Source organism: Strongylocentrotus purpuratus, unplaced genomic scaffold (genome assembly GCF_000002235.5).
Source record: "Strongylocentrotus purpuratus isolate Spur 01 unplaced genomic scaffold, Spur_5.0 spur5_contig_864, whole genome shotgun sequence".
Lineage (NCBI taxonomy): Eukaryota > Metazoa > Echinodermata > Echinoidea > Camarodonta > Strongylocentrotidae > Strongylocentrotus > Strongylocentrotus purpuratus.
Genome location: NW_022145573.1, coordinates 38,663 through 59,640, shown reverse-complemented (window position 1 = coordinate 59,640; position 20,978 = coordinate 38,663). Strand labels below are relative to the sequence as shown.

The following is a 20,978-nucleotide window of genomic DNA, read 5'->3' as shown; positions in this document are numbered from 1 at the left end:
CGTAAATACAACATAATTCATCATTATACATTCCAATGACTATGACTAAGATATAGCACAATTACATAATGGGAAAATATTAACGCACTGCACATTTACTTCATCACAAAAAACTAAAACAAGTTTTGCTTTTTTTATGGTAAAACTTTGGATTTTCATAATTCTCAATATATCATCCACATAATTGAAGCTATGAATCGTTACTTTATTGAAAGAAACAATCTAGCCCCAAACCCTTTTCCTTCGTTCCCTCTTTTCAAACACCTTGGACTTGACATCCCCTGCCTTCTACTTAAGTTGTTGCCTTCGTTCTACCTCTAAGTATTCCAATTGAGCTGTTGATATCACACGTAACTGGGTTTAAATATTCCTGTAAGAATATAAAACTATCAACTTTTGTCAATCTATCGTAATCTATGATATACTGGAAAAAGTTAAATGATTCGTCAAATGATGACTTTTCTATTACACCAAACTTTATGTATCGATTTCCCACGACTAGTAGATGAGGAGAAATAAACTGAAATTTAATTATCAATTAATGTTCTTATGTTTCTCGATACACATCATGTTTGTGAAACAAAACTACAAGATTTGGATACAGTCCAATATCTTTTTTTTTTTTATTATTGATACAGTATAACATTAAATACAATCCCGACATTAAGCATTTGGGTTCAAAAATAGTTGAAAAGGCTAGTTTTCAAACCAATGATTTTGTAAAAAGTATTTTTCACCAAATGCTCTGTTTATTCTTCCATACGTCAATTTTTGACGGTAATCTTGAACTATATTCTTAAAATATTTGTTTTGAAAGACAAAAGAAATATTCAAAAATATGTCATTGAAATCACGGTGTCCCGAAAGTAGTCCGTAATACATTTTGTTAAAATCCTTAGAAAACAATGATAATAAACTGTGACTTCTTTTTTGCAATATTAACAGATAAAGAAATAACATTAATGAGAATCTGAATCTGTATTGTAACCGTTAATTCATTACAAAATTCGTCATAAATCTTAGTAACATATTGATTCAGGCCTGCTGCAGCGAGAAGAAGAAAAACAAATCCATCAAAATTATAATGATACATTTTCTTTTAGATTATCGCGTGGGTATTTGATTGTGTCATTATGTACAAAATCATGTCAGCGATGTAAAATAGATTTCGTCATTCTTTGTCCACTTTGGTTCATGTTGCAGACGCACCGTAATTTGTCCATGCTTTGAATTTCTTCTGTCGATTTTCTGGAAATGATGATTGTGAGAAAAACAAACAAAAATTATGCGTTTGATATTAGAATATGTTAAATTTTCCTACGTTTAAGTTATAAGTCGCTTGGAATTCATTCTTAACATGAATCTGCATAATTATTTTGGAAATGTAACATTTACTCGATGATTAAATCCTTCGAAAACGTGTTTTTGTGTGTAATACCCACATTTGCCTCTGTCAACCCAGTTGTAGTATTCAGCAATGTTTTGGGAAATAATATTTATCATTGCATGGCATCCAGGAAGAGCATAATTAACACTAATGTGACAACTCTGAGTAAAAAGACCTAAATATGTATCTTTCTTTATTATAATAACTGGTTCACCTACATTCCAAACGTTTCACCATCTTCAAGAGTCTCTGGTAGTTTCTTGCCTCTCGTCTCTGGGAGGATAAAGCACAATCCAGCCGTCACCAGAGCAGCTATGGTCTGGAGAACAAGGGGACCAGGCGCCCATACATCATAGAGGAGCAGCAGTAGAGGGGTTGCTATAGCAACGATGCGAGATGCCATGGAGCAGATTCCAATACCAACACTCCTGTTATGGTGATATAGCAGAAGGGATGCACATTTTGTGATATTCTCAGGGCCTTGTTTTCTTAGCACAGAAAGTGAACACTATATAATGATAATAATAATGATACTCAGTTCTTATATAGTGCTTGTTACGTTACTCTTCCAAACTTGGAGATTATTACCATGGCTTTAGCTGTGCTGCCATTACGGTGCTCCAGCATTTCAAAGAATTGTATACATATATATATATATATGTATATTCAGCAATGGGAGTACCCCCCTGAAATTGATTTGGGGTCGCCTGACCCCAAGTCGATTGACCCCGAGTCTACTTTTGAACTTTATAATTCATGCAGAATAGTACGTACTTTCGTTAGTTGGCTCTTTATGTCGTATTTGTAGAGCCTCATTGTCAGTGTCATTCATCTTACACGTATTTTGTGTACATGATTTATAAATCATTTTCATAATTTCCATCATTAGAGTTAATTGTTATTATTATAATTGCCAGATATTAATAGCCACGCTGACACCTTTATTGCAATATTAGAATAACAAATATGGTCTCGATATTCTATCAATCACAGGAATAATTTGTGGTTCTAAAAATCCGCGGGTAAAGCGGAGAGTGTAGCACCTATATCGCTGAACTATGTTCCCGGCAAGGGTGTCGATTTGTATCCGTGGTTGGGGGGATGATAGGTGCCAAAATATTTTCGACAATGGATCAAAGCAACCAAAGTGGTAGAAGCGTGTGGCAAGTTGCACCCCTCCCAAGCGCGTAGCCAGGATTTAATTTTAGGGAGGCGGTAGTGAGCACGCGAAGCGCGGTTTCTAGGGGTTTGGGTGCAGGGAGGGGGAGTCCCCCCCCCCCCCCGCGCACAAAGCGCGGAAGCTTTGACGTTTCATTAAATTATTAGAGAAAGAAGACGATTCGTTGGACTGTTCTCGACTCTTAATCCTTGTTTGAATCAAATTCCCCTTCCTCCGCTTGTAGCGCGATAGCTCTGACTTTTCATTAGATTATTAAAGAAAGAAGACGATTCGTTGGACTGTTCTCGACTCTTAATCCTTGTTTGAATCAAATTCCCCTTCCTCCGCGCGTAGCGCGATAGCTCTGACGTTTCATTAGATTATTAAAGAAAGAAGACGATTCGATGTACCATTCTCGACTCTTAGTCCTTGTTTGAATCAAGTTCCCCTTCCACCGCGCGTCGCGCGGAAGCTCTGACTTTTCATTAGATTAAAAGAAGACGATTCTATGTACCATTCTCGACTCTTAATCCTTGTTTGAATCAAATTCCCCTTCCTCCGCGCGTAGCGCGATAGCTGTTACGTTTCATTAGATTATTAAAAGGAAGAAGACGATTCGATGTACCATTCTCGACTCTTAATCATTAATGTTTGAATCAAGTTCCCCCTCCCCCGCGCGTAGCGCGGAAGAAAGAAAGAAGACGATTTTTTGTACCATTCTCGACTCTTAATCCTTGTCTGAAATCATTTTTGCCCATTCCTGCGCGAAGCGCGGAAGCTTTCACATGTTATTACATTATTAGAGAAAGAAGACGATTCGTTGTACTGTTCTCTACAATAATCCTTGTCTGAATTCAGTTTCCCCACTGAAAATAAGTTGTGTTACAAATAAGTTGTGACATAATAATCTTTCTCCAAAAATGCAAAATGTTTTTAGGAAATATCAGGAAATAAAATGAGTGAAAAAAATAAAAATAAAGATACAATGACGTGAATTTTTAAAAGGGTGAACGTAAACAACATAACAACTAGTGAACTATTTTATAAGTCATACTAATGTCCGAAAATCTTTCTCCTTGTCTCCGATCTCATCACGAAATCGTCACAGAGTTCATCTATGTTTACACTGTCCAGGATTGTCTGATGTGCATTGGAGATTGCTACTTTTGTGCTTCGCGCTGAACATTTAGCTCGTTGCTTTTGATGCTCCGTCTTTGCATTTGGCGCACTGCATTTCTATGATGCTGTTGATTGAACAAATTGAATAAATTCATCAATTCCTGATGAAGCCGTATGAGCGAGAATTCAATTTATTGTTGTCTCATATACGGTTGTCTTATTTACTTCGTATATATGTATGTATTATGGAAATGAGATAGCAAAATGTGCATATTGGTGGTCATCTTGCGAGTAATAACTATTAACTACTCTCATTGGACTCTCACCATTAATTTTTCTCTTCATTTAAAAAAAAAAATTTGATGGTGAATTATTGGGGGGGGGATGATTGTACAGGCCATCCCCCCACCTGAAATATTGGGGGGATATATCCCCCCCCCCCATCCCCCCCCCCCCCCGGGGATTGACACCCATGATTTCCGGTCTGTAACCTTTTAGTATAAAGTATAAACTACTTGACGAGTTACCTGGTAGGAGTTGGTAGGATTTCGATGACATAAATTCCACAAATAGCCCAGGAGCCAGCGATTCCAAACTTTCCGACCATGGCGATTGAAGTTTTGGCCGCACCAGCATCTGTGAAAAAAGAAACATAGATGCAAAGGTATCATCAGGATCATGGTGTAGCTGATACGTCAATGCACTTTGGATCAAATAGTTCGCATTTCGTGCAAAACTAAGGTCTATTGACAAAATAAGAATCTACACATGCCACTCTCCACCCAGGCGTAGCAAACAGGTACCTGATAAAAAATTATCCCTGGAGTTTTAGGGCAGCTGGGCTCAAGCCATGTTAATTAGAGTACTTTGTACGTACGAGCATCGAACATCCCCTTTGATTGATGCACCCAAGCTAACCATTATTTTGTACCAAGCCTAACCGTTTAAACCATGTACAAATAAACATGTGACCAGTTCAACAACCAAATAGCTTAATAAGTGATATAAGAAAAAACCTGTTGATGTTATTGCATCACTTGCTTATATACACATCATCTTACACCCACAACAAAAAGTGAGTCATTTGACACATTTAAGCATAATTTTCGTGAGTCAGGTGTAAATTGACTCATTAGTAACAACCAATGAGTCTCTATTGACTCATTTATATTTCACCAGTGTGTCAATCATGAGCTGACGCATTTGCAAAATGCTTCGACTGACTCACATGGTCGTAAAAAATGAGTCAAGATCGACATAAGAGCATTTTAGAAGAAAAAAGTGAGTCAACTTGAAAGTGAGGCTGTATGCATGCGCGCGCATGCTTTCGTGACGTCATCCAAAATGCGCATTCTCGAGCCATATTTGAATTCCCGATCGACGACGCGACGTCGCCATCTTATATCTTGGATTCAGAAGAGTTTTGACTGCAGCTAGTGAAAAATTGGTACGCATAATTATTCATATGGTTTTAAACGATGATTTTTATGACTGGATTCGTGGGCTGAATCTTCTGATTATTATACAAATGATGCATGCGTTCATTTTACGATATCCGCACTCGAGTTGATGAGGCTGTGTGTAACTTAACTATCACTATGAACATGACTGACAATGAGAGCGGACAAAATATACAGTTCCTCAGGTAGACAAAGGAACATCCCTTACTGCTATTATGTAAAAATGTGTAGAACAGGTGTCACATGCATATTCACCTTTTTACATAATAGCTGTGAAGGGATGTTCCTTTGTCTACCTGAGGAACTGTATATTTTGTCCGCTCTCATTGTCAGTCATGTTCATAGTGTATAGATTCTACTGTATCGCACGAAGCCGTGTCGAATGAAAACATGCATGATCTTGCATCATTGTTTTATACAACGAAAATCCTAGATCCTTGTTATTTGATGTAAAACGAATTAATTCAAGATTGTTTCGTGACAGTATGGGTGACAAATAAATCTCAAGTTAAGGCTTAATTTAGTGCGTACAAAGTAGATTTTTCAGATTCGGGTAGCGGGACCACCGATTACATCGCTAAAATGTGATATTTTAGGATATATTTTCCATTGCAAATGTGGACAGTGACTCTGGCATGGTATGGTATGTGTGTGATAGGCCTAGGGAGTAGGGGGTCTATGTCATGATGCACCCACAACAAAAAGTGAGTCACCCTTACTCAAATTGATGAGTCACTGGTTTGTTGTATCGAGTCATAGTGACTCACATGATCCTTCAAGTGTTTCGCTGTACGGACAAACCAGTGACTCATCAATTTGAGTAAGGGTGACTCACTTTTTGTTGTGGGTGTACTTATCATCTAGCTATGCCCCTGTAACGGTACGAGTGTACTTACGGACGAACATGACGATAAAGCTCGCCACGCCGGCAATCACCAAGGAAGCAATCATGCTGTATCGACGACCAATCCATTCGATCAAAGGGACACAGAGCACGACTGAAACGATCTCGACAACGCCCGAGATGACGAAACTCAGATAGATATCGACTCCGAAGCTGCCAGTGCTTAGATGCAAGCCGTAGTAGATCAGGTTATTGGTCATCCTATACGGTGAATTTTAGTAAAGGAATTATTATGAAACGCCCTACAAACATGATGGGGTGCAGCAATGAGCAGGGAGGAACGACGGTTGAGCAGAGCAGAGACTGAGCAGGGTACAAAGCCCGGTGCATACTACAAGATTCCCCCTCGATACGATTTTCGTCGAAAGGGCGGTTTATAAGATATGAAAATCTAAACAACCACCATCCTTCTTGATTTAGGTTCTAAATCATGATAAGACTACTAATAGCCGGAATTCTAGTGCACTTATTTAAACTCTTCTAGTCGGAATGAAAGCCGAATCGGCTCAAAATCGAAGACAATCGAATTACGTCTCAACGAATCTGAGCGGTTTATAAGATATGGAAATCTACACAACCACCATCCTCCTGATTTTAGTTCTACGCACGAGCCAATATCATGACGAAATAAAGCCAGGATCATTAGCTACTGGATAATTGTTAAAGCATTAAAACTCTTCGACATTATTGACATTTGGGCTTACTCATGTGGACATGCCCTACATTTTTAAAGAAGTTTCTCTCAAAACAGGATAAAATCTCATACCGCAATGGAGAAGCTTATAAGTATATTGAATAAAATAAAATAAAATATAATAAATATTGTAATTGATTTCACTACATTTTTTTGTTCCATTCAAATCCACATTTTTTCATGAAATATTGGTTTTCATGTACAGATTCATTATTAAGGTTCACATCCATTATTTGCACAATGTCACACTTACCAAACAATTATCAAAACAAACATTCTCTTTCGAAGGACAGGTGTGCGAAAGAGATCGGTAAGATTCGTATCACGTTTCGTGTCACCTGGTCCGTGCTATGGAGGGAAATTGGCGCAACAAAAACAATGGTTAATATTGATTACAATAATAGTACTGATAATAATAATAATAATAAATAATCATTATCATCATCATTATCATCACCATCATATATTGATGAAAATACTACTACTCTTACTACTACTACTACTTCTACTATTACTTCTACTACTACTACTACTACTACTACTACTACTTCTACTCATACTACTACTCCTACTAATACTAATACTACTACTAATAATAATAATAATAACAGCAATATTATGAATGATTAATAATAATATTAGAATAATAATAAGGATTATAAAAATCATAATAATAAAAGCAATAATAACAATACTAACACTGAAAATATGCCATGGTCACCCAAGGTAGCATTGTCAGTATTTAGTCTTAGTGAGTATCTTAATAAGTAAGTATTAGGTCTCCCTGAGAACCTTGAATTAATATGACATATTATATGTTACATACCTTGGAGTTGTAGAAGTTGTGTTGCCCGAAGAATCCATCTGTGAGTTTAACCTTATTGATCTTAGCGACCTTTCTAATGTTTATTTCAGCTTGTTTATATCGACCTTTAGAGATCTGCCATCTTACAGATTCAGTGATAAAGCTAATATAAAAAGAATTAAAAAAAAAAAAGAATATTGATTAGAAATTAATCAAGTAATCGTATATTAAAGGGATAGTTGAGTTCTGTTGTAGAGGGCACTACACAAAATAATTTGTTTGTGAGATAATGAAAAACTGATTCTCAAATTTGAAAGAACATACAATTTGAATATAAAAAAAAATCATCTTTGTTTGATCAAAATCGGTTCAGAGACGGCTGAAATATCCATAAGTATAACGATTTCTAAGACTTGTGTACCACCACAAATATTAGATAATTTGAACCAGCCGTTGAAAGCCGTTGAAAAAAAAAAAAAAAAGTCAAATTGGAGTTTCCTTTGTTCGTTAGGACTAGTTCTCTTAAACATATACAAGTATTATATAATTTTATGAACACTCGTGAATGCCAGAGGGAAAAACCGTTGCAATCGACTGAACTTTAGCCTATTTTGTTAATTTTTTTTGTCGCGCCCATATCGCCTTTGTAGTGGATTAAAAGCTGAAATAAGGAAGTACTTGAGCTTGAAAATATATATCTTCACTGTTCTCACGCGGGGGGGATGTCGAACTAGAAACTTGGCCACAAAACACAACTACACTATTCAGAATAAATAGCAGAAGGACAAAAGACATGAAGACCTTGTCAATCTTATTACACAAGAGTAATTAACACTCCTCTTCAGAAAAGTAGAGACCTAGACCAGACCACCCCCCCCCCTGATTTCGCGGAAGAAGAAAAAAATGGTTTTAATGGTAATGGTCGACATAAAAACTCTGAGCTAATCCTGTTTTCTATTTAATTATGAATCGAAAGAGAAAATTAGCGCCACCCTCGTAGTTAGTTTCGAAAGATGGATATACTGGGCTGTTATCTTATTCTTATTTTGTCCTCGTGGCACGTGCGTGCTTTTCTATTATTTTTTCAAGTCATGTCGTTTAGTGGAAGCACCCGTAGACATGTCGATTGTACCTTATTATTTTTAATTTTGACTACAAATTATTTATTGGGATTTAAATATGAATCTGAAAGTTTATTCCTCGAATAACCTTATCTGGATTAACATGACTTTGACATAATATAGTTGTCCTCGCGGTACACTAAAAGTATTGCACGTAAACAGATTTCGACCTTCCCCTCTTTCCATATTTTTTTTCTCGCTTCCGGAAACGCATTTGTTTTGCTTGATCCAAACACAGAGATATATTAATTTATGGAACTATTTTTTATAGACTGTAAATGCTTAACATAGTTATTTACAGATGATTCTGCGAACTGTATTTAATAACATAATATTAATGAACAATCTCAGATTTACATGTGTGTGCACTGCAAATTCGTTGTGTAACGACTTTACACAACATGGAATGGTTCACTCCTTAAACACGGGTTGCGTCAAGCCGTGTAATAAAACATTTCACAACTTTACACCCTGCAACATCTTTGGTGATCTCCTTCTCAATATTGATTTACTGGTCGAGTTACATTATTTGCTGGCCTTTTAGAATAACCAGATTTCAGAGGATTCACACTTTTCACAACGAAAAACTTCTCCATGTTTCATTACTTGCGCGATCGTCTCCAGCTCCAGCAGATATTGGGCGTCAGCGTGCACACCGGTACTACCGGCGCAGTATAGCCACTGCTGAGGGCCGCACTAGCTGTACTGCGAGCTTCCGTTGTTTGTATCGGTAATACTTATAGAGATGGGAGAGAAAGCGCCATCTAAATTCCATTTCATTGGTTTGAGGTTTGAAAATTGATACTCAATATTGTGTTAAAGTTATATCAGAAAAGATAATCTTTATTTTAATTATTTAATTCCACGGGGGCGATTTTTAATTTTTCAATCGCCCCCGTGAGCAACCTGACGGGGGCGATTATGGAGCTCACGGGGGCGAATCGCCCATCGTCCCCGTGTACTACTACTACTACTACTACTACTACTACTACTACCAATAATATTAATAATACGAATACATTTCTTTTTACCGAGCGATGCCCCTCCAGCACCCATGCTGTTCTTATTACTACCACAGCAGTTGCCAAGTACCAATTTAAACCTAGGTGGAGAGTGGCCAATGTAGATTAATGTCCTGTCAAATGACTGTAAGTGCCGAGCACTAATTCGACCCCTCAAACCCTGAAATGATAGTCAAGTAAATGGACTATTATATCCCACATATACCTCGATTGTTTATAAAATTTTGACTATTGTGTTGTCATAAATTTTGTTTTTATCTTTCATACTTTTTAAAGATTTGCCGAGACATTCTGTTGTTGACATCAGCGTCATAGCTACGGTGTGCGGCGCCGGGCGGGCCCGCCTAGCACGGGGTATTTCCAAACACCACTCCTGATGAAAAACATTGCTTCCGCCCAGCACTAATTTCTGCTTTAAACGTAACTATTTGTGAAGAAAAGAAGTATTTACATTAATATTTCCGTCTTTAATCGTTCATGTTTGATCAAGCGAAACAAGTGGAAAGCAATGTTACGTAAGGGTTAAGCAGCAAACAAAACCCATAGGAGTCTCATTCTTTTTGAATGGCGATAGAGAGGTAACAGCACTTTTTTAAAAGGTCGACGTTAATTTTTGTCTTGAATAAATGCAATAAACTTGTACCTAGAAGTTTGGAGTCTGAAGAAGTAAATGATGATAAACCCTGATATAGCTGTTTATTTCGATAAAAGAAATCTTAAAAAACAGGTCAGTCAAAATTAAGAAATCCTAGAACGAGGTGTACTCACGGGTAAAAGAAGAAGAAAAGGGCAAAGGTCATATTCAGTGTTAGTAGAAGATAGCGCCAATTTCTGATCAGATACGCATAAAAGGTGAGTAGAAGATACCCCAAGGAAAACGACACGGAGATGAAGATGCCAACAAATGCACGTCTCGATGGACCCACGAACTCGGTACCTATGAAAAGAATAGGAAAACCGCAGACTGGTAACTTATTGATGCCGATAAAAATAAATATAAAATGTAGAAAATCTATTAGATCCGAGAACCATAATTCGGACAGGGAGAACCTTTTCATGATATAGCCCTATTCGAACGATTTAGCTTAGGTTCTGACCTAGGTATAGTGTTCAGTCTAAAGTTTAAGTTGAATATCCGGTTAGTCAATGATAGTGAGAGCAGTATGCGTGCCACCAGAACATGTCTAGTAGAAAGTGTTTTAGTCGTTTTAGAATTTTAGCAGAGTGGAACCTAATTGAACAATAATAGGGTGATTGCCAATGATGTGTATAAAGGCGTTACGTATGCTGTGTGATAACTGAAAATATTTTTTATCAAACGAAAAATGTATAGAACCAATAAAGAACACAGAATATTGAGTTTGTAAAAGTTACGAATCCATGTTGCAATTTATTTACAAGATTGATATACACACGCACATACACCCAAACACCCGCGCGTACACACGCACATACACCCGCGCGCGCACACACACACACACACGCACGCACACACACACACACACACACACACGTATATTTGGGTTCCAAATTGGTTGCATGTGGGGAAGGTGCCCCCATTCATTCAAGAGGACACTTTTTTTCTTTTTATTTGGTCACGAAATTTTTTAATTTGACATTTTGCTCCGTTTGCGGGGGGGGGGGGTGGGGTAAGGACACCTATTCAGGTAGGCCATTGGCATTTTTTGTTGTTTTTGTTTTTGTTTTTGTTATAATTAAATTAGAAATAACTTTTTTTTGACCGGGGGGCACGTCCCTGTTTTTCAGTATATTTTGGGCGAGTTTAGGGCTGATTTTAACATATTTTTTTTTGGCCGGGGGGGGGGGGGAGGCACGTGTCCTCTGTGTCCACCCCCCCCCCCCCCCTGGATCCGCTACTGTTACCATGCATAAAACAGACCCGCCGAAAGTTGCCATCTGACCAAAAACTCCCTCCTCTACTCTAAATCTTTATATATTATAATATAAAGACATAATTGCGTACTGAAAAGACCAAATTGGCGACGGGACACATTTTGATCCTTGCAATATGCATAAAATGGTATGTTTGGCGTTTAAGATTGCTCCCCCAAAAAGAAAATTAATATCTATATAATTATAAACAAATGATAATAATACAAGCGGGCCGAAAATGACAACCAAATGACAACCAAATTATCTTCTTCTTTTTTTTGTTGGGGGGGGGGGGGTGCCTAACAGTCACACCGCCCAAACTGACTCCGCACCGACCGATTCTTGGCGATTGGAGGTCTTTTGTCTGTTTGGTGTCGGTATCGTTGGTGTGTATATAGCAACTAAGTAAGAAAGACTAGGCTTTGGTGAGCTCTAACTAACCTATCAAGTGGGAGACGTTAATCATCCCGTAACATCCTGCAGCATGAAAAGTCCTCGCCACGACGAAAGTTATGTAGTTCGGAGAAAAAGCAGCACCGACACCGAATACAACCACGAGAACATTGGAGATGATGAGTGTTATTTTTCTTCCATATCTACAAACACAGATAAACAATACATGATTAGAGTTTCTTCATGAGGAAACTGATGTACTAGCACTGAGTACCAGAGTCTTAAATAATAATAGTAGTAGTTATTAGTTTAGTAATAATATCAATAACAATAATAGGACAAATGATATTAATTATAATAAAGTAATAATATTAATAACAATAATAAGAATATTAACAGGTCTAGTAATGATAAAATAATAATAACGATGATATAAACAATAATAATAATGATAATGATAATAACAATAATAATGATAATGATAATAACAATAATGATTATAACAATGAATATATTGATAATATGTCCATTTATATAGTACAGTAACTATACTTTACTGCACTTAATACAAAGTATCATATTGTTGCTCCGGCTGTAGCTGAGCCTCCATGATAAGGTTCTAAAGCATTCAAGGAATTTTTTCTTAACGGGTACCCATTAACTTAACCTGGATCGAGAGTGACACCTGCAGATTAATGTCTTGTCAAAGGAATTATGCTGCAAGGAGACTCGAGCTGCAAACCATATGACCCACAGTCCAGTGAAATATCCAGGCGCGGATTCAGGATTTCTTAGGGGAGGGGGCCCAACTTTTCTCTTTTTTTTTTGCTCCCGAAAATTTGAAAAGTCGCTCAGTGGAGGGGGGGGGGGGGTAGTGAGCACATTTTTTTTGGGGGGGGGGGTCCTCGAAAATTTAAAAATTTGCACTCCCCTTGACCACCAGGGGGGGACCCAACCCCCCAAAAAGGTAAAAATCACGTGTTTTTACATGGTTTTTTTTTCTCAAGGGGGGGGGGCGGGCCCCCGGCCCCCCCCCCCCCCCCCCTGGATCCGCCACTGGATATATCCACAAGATTCTACGTATCTGTGATGAAATATCAGTGATGGAGCAAGGTATAGGGGCGCTTGCCACCCCACCCATTCCCCAAAATCGAATTGAAGCAAATCTAAAAGGGGGAGATAGCACGACATTGAGGAATGGAAACATATAAAGGGGATGCGGATAAGATAAATCACCGGACTGTAAATTACAAGGTGTCGCGCTGTTTGAATCCCTGTCATGACTATGACGTCCTTTGTCAAACTGTAAACCAGGTGTAGTGAGTGGGTACATGGTAAGATAATTCTTTCTTGAATGCACTGTGCGTTAATGAGGGAGCTTAAAACAGGTAAAATAAATTCCAAAGTCCTTGGGAAACGCCTAGATACATAATGTATCAAAAAATGCCCAAATAAAAAACGGATTATTTTCATTATCATGAATCATATCGTGACAATTATTAACCGACAATGCTATTACATTTTCATGAAAAACCCTGCCCTACTCCATCTCCCCCATCACAGAGCATTTCTTCCACACCAGTGCCCCTCCCCCCGCCCCCGCCCCGCGCTTCCTCACCCGTCATTCGAGCCAGAAGGGCACACATTATTTTCAAAACATATTCAGGTTAGAAATCGGACCTTTTTTTAACTGATAAGAGAACATTTTTTCGAGAAATTTTTTTCTTTTTCGTTCTTTGTTATATCAAAAACACAATTATAAAGCCACTGACTTTTCGTTTAATAGTGTTGACCTTAGGCCTACCTATCTGCAATTGCACCAAAAAGGACAGAGCCTATGAGTACGCCTATGAAGAAGATGGATTGAGACAGATTGATCAGGTATTTCCGGTCACAAACCAGGTCAAACTGCAAGGAAATCCAAAAGAAATCAACAACTATGTCATTTCATTGCTGATGTAGATACAATTTCTTACGCATTTCGGTTAACCTTTAGATGAACGAAAGTGCCTTGAAATGAAGAAATACAAATTTCCCATATCCCTCTCCAGATAATAAATAGCTCATATATGTATTCTTATCATAATGACTGCTCACTTACCATAACCAAATAATGTATTTTTCAAAATTGTTAGCAATGGCTTGCCGGATTAGTAAATGTATATTTGGAAGGCAAGGTTATTGCTTTCATCATCAAGCTCTTTTTTAAAGATATTCTATTGAAAGTTTGACTCTCACTTGGTTAGAAATAATCAGTAGTCATTTCTGCATATTGAATTGCCAGCACTTTCTGGCGAATAGCTGACACTTCCCTTTCATTAACAGATCTTCAAATATGAATTTAGTCAAATCAACCGTTAATTTCTGGCACAATTATTGCTATTAAACACATGCTAGATCAAATCACTCTTTGCAGCCAATCTTCCACATGCCAGGAAGGGCTGATATAATCAATAAACGTCTAATGAAAAGACAACACGTATCGTGCAAGAAATGTAAACTTTAATTAATTACAACATGAGAGTGAAGAAGAAGAAGAAGGAGAAGAAGAAGAGGGAAAAGAAGAAGAAGAAGAAGAAGAAGAAGAAGAAGAAGAAGAAGAAGAAGAAGAAGAAGAAGAGGAAAAAGAAGAAGAAGAAGAAGAAAACGTCAACGACGACGACGAAGAAGAAGAAGAGGAAGAAGTAAAAGAAAGATGAGAAAAAGGAGTAGGAGAAGGAGGAATAATAAGAAATAGATGTTTTATGCCTACCGACTGGGTAAGGGTGTATGCTGATAACGCCCTGTCGTGCACCCATCCTTGATCACATGACATGAAGTCATAGCGAGATCCACTCTGATTGGTGTTTTCCGAAAAGTATGCCATCGCATCACTAAACGATACCTGGGAGACATCGTACTTGTGACATTGATCGTATACAATCGTATCGTCGTCTGCTACGGAATGTGGAATGCTGAGATATTTTTTGTAGAATGAGCAATCGCTCTCATTTAATCCCAACCCAGTGCAGTCAGCGTTGTTCCATTCAGATACCTATGCAAGAAGTAAAAAATTGACTTCAAACCGAATCTTTTGTTACAGTTTAGTGTTATTCATCAAAATACAAAATATATGCAAATTTCTATTGTAGTATACTTTGATCACGTTTCTTAACTTGCAGGACGATAAATTAATAAGCGCATAAGGGAGATGTAAATTGGTATAGCAGTAAAGAACATTACTTTTCAGTGGCGTAGATGGCCAGATGCACGACCCCGATTCTATCGAATCCCCCCCCCCCCCACCCCCGAAAAAGGAGGGGAGAACAGTAGAGAAAATGTAGGGAAGAGGGAGAATGACGAACGAGGAAGATATAAAGACCTCCTCCCATTCATTCCTCTCTCCCGGTCAACAAACCGATTAATACGATGATTCCCCTCTAGCGAAGCTAACAGAAAAAACACTTTAAACCCTTTAAATGGGGGAGGATCCGCAGGAGGGAGGGTTGTTACGTGAAACCTCTGGTATCGATCACGTGCGACCATCCTCCACTGGGTATTGGTGGGATTTTTTTGTTTGAAACTCTGAATAGTTTTTAAATCACCTCTTTCTATTTGTACTTGTTTAAGTTCAAGTATTGTACCACCAGAGACCTCCACCGGTTAAAGGTTAATTTAAAACTAACATTTGATTTATTAGGACCATAGTTTAGTTTTGGCAATAACCGTGTAAAAGTGTTGAAGACAAGCAAATAGAATATCATGTTGTGAAATATTGGTCCAATAAATTAAATGTACAGCCTGCACGCTAAATCTAGGCTCTATTGACTAACGCCACAACAATAACTGAATATAAAACAGATTGCATGATAAATATCTACCTCGTTAGATCTATATTGCCTTATCTAGCTTTAGCTCTGTTTAGTTTCACTGTTTTGACAACCTAGGACAACCGCTACAACCTTTACACTAGGATGTTTACACGTCGCAAAGGAAACAGTGGCGGGCGAGGTATTCTAGAAATTAGGAGATAGTGAGATGAGGTAGGGTGTCCAGAGAAAATGTTTCTGAACGGATATAAAATGAGGAAATGCAGGAATTAGACTCCCAAAACTGGCATTTTCCGATTTAAAAAAAAAATCATATTGTTATTAGGGGAAACAGTGGCGGGCGAGGTATTCTAGAAATTAGGAGATAGTGAGATGAGGTAGGTGTCCAGAGAAAATGTTTCTGAACGGATATAAAATGAGGAAATGCAGGAATTAGACTCCCAAAACTGGCATTTTCCGATTTAAAAAAAAAATCATATTGTTATTAAGATAATTTCTGGTCGGGCACTTATTTTGTTTTGCAGAAGAACCCCTGGCCCAGAGCCTTTCGAGAGATTCGGGAGGTCTATTGGAGTTTCCGAAATTATACTAATGGTCCTCACGAAAAAGTAGGCCAGACGACAAAGTTGTGTTGTTAGTAAATAGACCCTAGATTTAACCTACAGGCTCACCCTTTTGACAGAAAGGATGTTATCACAGGACAACGATGACCTTTATTCGTTCCCGAAAGTAACAATTTAAAAGTTGTACTAAATTTGAGTCAATGAATATGGGCCTAGTTCATATTTCAAAAGATATACTCATTTAGCTTTGTTGTGTAAAACAAGATTTACAATCCTGATTTTCTGAATATTCAAGCCCCACTTACTTGTAGCTACTTGCTCCCTCTATCTAGAACACAATGCCCAATCGGTGACTATTGGTCCCCCATGATCATATTTTCTTATGTTAATTGAGAGCTGAGTAGATGAGATAGCCACCTGTCATTGACCACGCTGTGTGGTCTAATCCCTCCTGGCCAAACTAGTACAGCCGGCCTTTAAAATGCACCTCAACGTTAATTCTCAATAGAACGATAACCATTTTATTCGTGTCGTCGGCCTATACCGCAGGACAAATAAATCCGAAATAATTTATGATGCCATATCTACGAGGAAACAATTAACAAAACTGAGTTTCCTGATAATTTGGGATTGTTGCCAGCCAAATCAATGCTCCCGCACATTTTTACTTGATTTCTCGACGTGTCTTATAAAAGAATAAGAAAGGCACATTAAGCTATCCATGTGACAGCAATACACTAGGCTTGTTAAATACAACTTTGTTGGTTGTTCTCATATGTTATTCTGCATCTTCTTTAACCTATTTTTTTCTTCAAAATAACTTAATATATTTTATTTGCAATCATTGAAGGGAAGAACTGAATCGTCATTAAACTTGAAACACAGTGGTGAGATCAATATAATACAACAATAAGTAGAATTCTCCTCTCTCACATGGTACAACCATAAGCCTACTGTATAATTATTGCTTACTCAGAATATCATAAAATATAGATCATTCAATGTACATAGTTCCGTCAATTGTAGATAGACTCTCTATAAATCAAGATCATGTGAAGTACCTGAATACTTTTATGAACATGTCTCCTCGAAACACATAAACTAAACTATACTGTTTTTCGTCCTTCTCCAACGAAAATAAAGAACAATCGCAAAAAGCTTGTATATACATAAATTTATCCTATTCAGACCTGCACATGATGGTATTACGAAAATTGCTGATCTTGACTCAACTTACCTGGCACCAATGGTCTGACGAACCTGCCAAGAAAACCACAGCAAGAACATTGGCTGCAGCTGGGAACCAAAACATAAAAACCAATGCATAAGTGATCTTTTGGTAGGTACCAAACTCTCCTACAGTTAGAAGTATATCATCAAAAGCCATTTCATTTATCGGAGAAGAGTGGAGTATACAATATGGTATAGCGAAAACTGTGCTTCAAAGCGTGCTCACAAACGGTATATATCAGTTTGTGTGCATGCGCAATCGATACGTTCGGTATAATGGTTGGATCTGCGTCATGAAGATAATACAAAGCAAAATAAAAATAAAAAACAAGGTGGATACACAAAAGGAAAGTATGTCTGAAAACACTACGTGATATCCCCCCCCCCCTCCCACTCCGGGGTCGAAGGGACCGCATTCATGTTCCCAAGCATGTAATGAAAACACAAAGTCCGACCCGAGAATTGTAAAAAAAAAAAAGGGGTTGTATTTGACTTTTCACCCGGAAATTTCTTTAAAAAGGTTTTTTTTCTCTCTATCTTTGGATTCCTTAGAAATTCCTTGTTCATCAAATATGGAAAGATTTCAAAATTAAATTTAAATAAAAATCAAATATATCGTGCACTGAGTGTTGAAGATTTTTAATAGCCTGTTATATGTTCTATTTTCGTGCAAAAACGTTTGGAAATAGTCAAAACGGGTTGGAGAAATTTACTGTTAGAGGGTGGCGCACAGTGGATTTTTTTCGGTGTAAGTACAGTAGAAGGAATATAATAAGTAAAAATCCATACAAAAATTACGCAGTTTTTTCATCAACCTTCATCAGTGTTACCGAGTCACTTTAAGCCAGATTAATGTTGTTAAGTTGTTCGATAACATCATTCACTTTGATTTTGTTTGGAGATTTATCTCATTAATGAAACAGTGTAAAATATAGTCGGCAAACAGCGTCAATATTAAATGTTAGTTCTTCTCATATCAATCATATGTCTGGAAACAATTATTTGCCCATTGTTGTATATTGTATTACATTTTCAGTTACGATGAATTTAAATTGTTATGCAATGTTCAGGTTTGCCAGGTTTATTTATTAAGTTGCTCGATAACATCACTCAGTTTGATTTGATTGTAGATATATCTCATTAATGAAACAGTGTTAAGGCTATATAGTCTCAAAAAACCTACACCATTAAGCTTCAAGCTCCCTCACACATGATATATTGCGACATTTTCAAGCCTACTTATTACTTGAAGTTAATGTATATACAAACGACAACAGCTTCAATATTAAATGTTAGTTCTTCTCACTTAAATAATTGGTCTGGAAACAATAATTTGCTCATTGTTGTATATTTTTACATTTTCAGTTACGATGAATTTACATTGTAATGCAATTTTTCAGGTTTCCCAGGTTTAGGTAGCAGAATCATCATCAACTTCAGGTGGCGCTGTAAAGCGCTGCTGTGGCCTTCACGAGAGCACGCCATGCAACTCTTTCACCTGACATTTGTGTTGCACCTTTCATTCCTTGTCAAGACACTTTCTTGATATCATCAGTCCAAGATATTGGTGGACGACCTCTTACCCCGTTTTCCTTCGACTGCTCATTGCAGTATTTGCTTCTCAATACCTTCAGATCTCCTAACAATGTGCCCAAAATATTTAAGTTTTCTTTCCATGATTTCCCCTTCTGATGGTCAAGTCTGTTCCAATCTTTTCCAGGACCCACACATTTGTCTTTTTATCCTTCCATGACACCTGCAACAGCCTCCTGTAGCACCACATTTCAAAGGCATCCACTCTCTTTCTGTCATTCTTTGTCATGGCCCAGGACTCACTTCCGTAAGTAGCAATAGAGAAAGAAGTTGCTTGAAGTAGACGAACCTTCAGACCGAGAGATAGGCCTCGGCTCTTCTAGATGTGGGACATATTCTGTTATGTTGATCTTGCCATTGCCATCCTTCTTCTGATCTATGTGGTGCTCTCTCCTTTGTTATTGATAATTGAACCCAAGTACTCAAACCGATTTACTACTTCAATCTTTTTCCCAGCTACGGTGAAGTCAGTGTTATCATAATCTCTATCGACAACCATTATTTTTGTCTTTTTGGTGTTTAGAAGAAGGTCTTTCTCTTCACTTGCCTGTTTGATGCGATTCAATAAATCAATCAGCTCCTCCCTGCTGCTGCGAACAAGAGTGGTGTCATCAGCATACCTTAGATACGTGATCTTTTTACCTCCAAACTTAACTCCCCCTTTGAATCCTTCCAGAGCATTTCTCATAATGTCCTCAGAGTAAATATTAAAAAGGTTAGGAGACAGTATACAGCCTTGATGTACTCCCCTGCCAATTTCAAACCATTTAGTATTGCCGTTACTGGTTCTCACTGTTGCTTCTTGGTCATGATAGAGGTTTTTGATCAGTTCGATGATGTGACTTGGGAACCCCATCTTTGCCATTGTATTCCACAAATGAGAGTGGCTCACACAGTCAAAAGCTTTGCTATGCAGTTTGATTTTCATTCTTCTGCTAATCACCTTCAGAAGTATTTTGCTTGCATGACAAATCAAGCTGATCGTTCGGTGATTTGCACATTCTTTCAGATCTCCCTTCTTTGGCAATGGTATAAAAACAGCTCTACACCAGTCCTTGGGTCACTCCCTACTATTCCAGATATTGCAACAGAGACGCCACATCAGGTCAGTACCTTCTTCACCTGTCCCCTTCGAAGCCAAGTCGTGCGCTAGTGCCCTTTTGTAAGGCATTAATCCTCATTACAAGGTCCCTCGGAGAGGACCTAAAGCCGTCGTCCGTCTCGTTGCTCACTTACAAGCATTTATGCTTTCTTAGCAGTCAGGTAAAAATAACCTCCAACCAAAAGGCTGATGGCCGGGTGCCTACCCCTGGACCCCAGGTCGGTAGCACGGTTAGATGCTTCAACCGCATCGACCTACTGCGACACAAAGCGTTATTCAGCCCCCCCCCCCCTCCCGTACAGGCCATTGATTATACCATTTTCATATTTTAAAACTATCTGTTTATGTTGTTGATGTGGTTTTTTGTTGAATTTATTCAAACTCATTACACTTTAAAAATTCAGAAATGTATGTACATTATGATGATTCATTTTCAATTCTTCTCTAAAAATATCAAAGTTACTGGAGAATGATTTCATTGACATTAATGTTTAAATGATCTGTATGTTTACTTTAATGATTAAATGATTTATAAATTCATTTGCAAGCCTTGGTTCAAATTAAGCACAAGTCCAGGCTTTTTCGTCCGTATTGTCGACAGTGCAGGCACAACTTGTGACTACATTTCCACATTTATTTTCATTAAAATTATTTGTTTAATCGTAAATTCCTTTATTTAAAATTGAGTTAGATGTTTCATTGTGTATGTAATAATTCGGTAAAG

The 20,978-nt window shown here is 37.7% G+C and overlaps 1 protein-coding gene across 1 annotated transcript; it reads right to left on the bottom strand.

The window, feature by feature from the left end:
* Positions 1-1,008: 1,008 nt before the first annotated feature.
* On the bottom strand, positions 1,009-17,731 carry LOC105444387 (organic cation transporter-like protein). The gene is given in 13 exon segments (XM_030972986.1): positions 1,009-1,248; positions 1,606-1,815; positions 4,193-4,301; positions 6,022-6,230; positions 6,977-7,071; positions 7,550-7,691; positions 10,539-10,608; positions 12,006-12,160; positions 13,762-13,865; positions 14,710-14,991; positions 17,567-17,620; positions 17,622-17,641; positions 17,644-17,731. Coding segments are annotated over 13 exon segments (1,623 nt in total). The 5' UTR covers positions 17,717-17,731; the 3' UTR covers positions 1,009-1,148.
* Between the last annotated feature and the right edge of the window lie 3,247 nt (positions 17,732-20,978).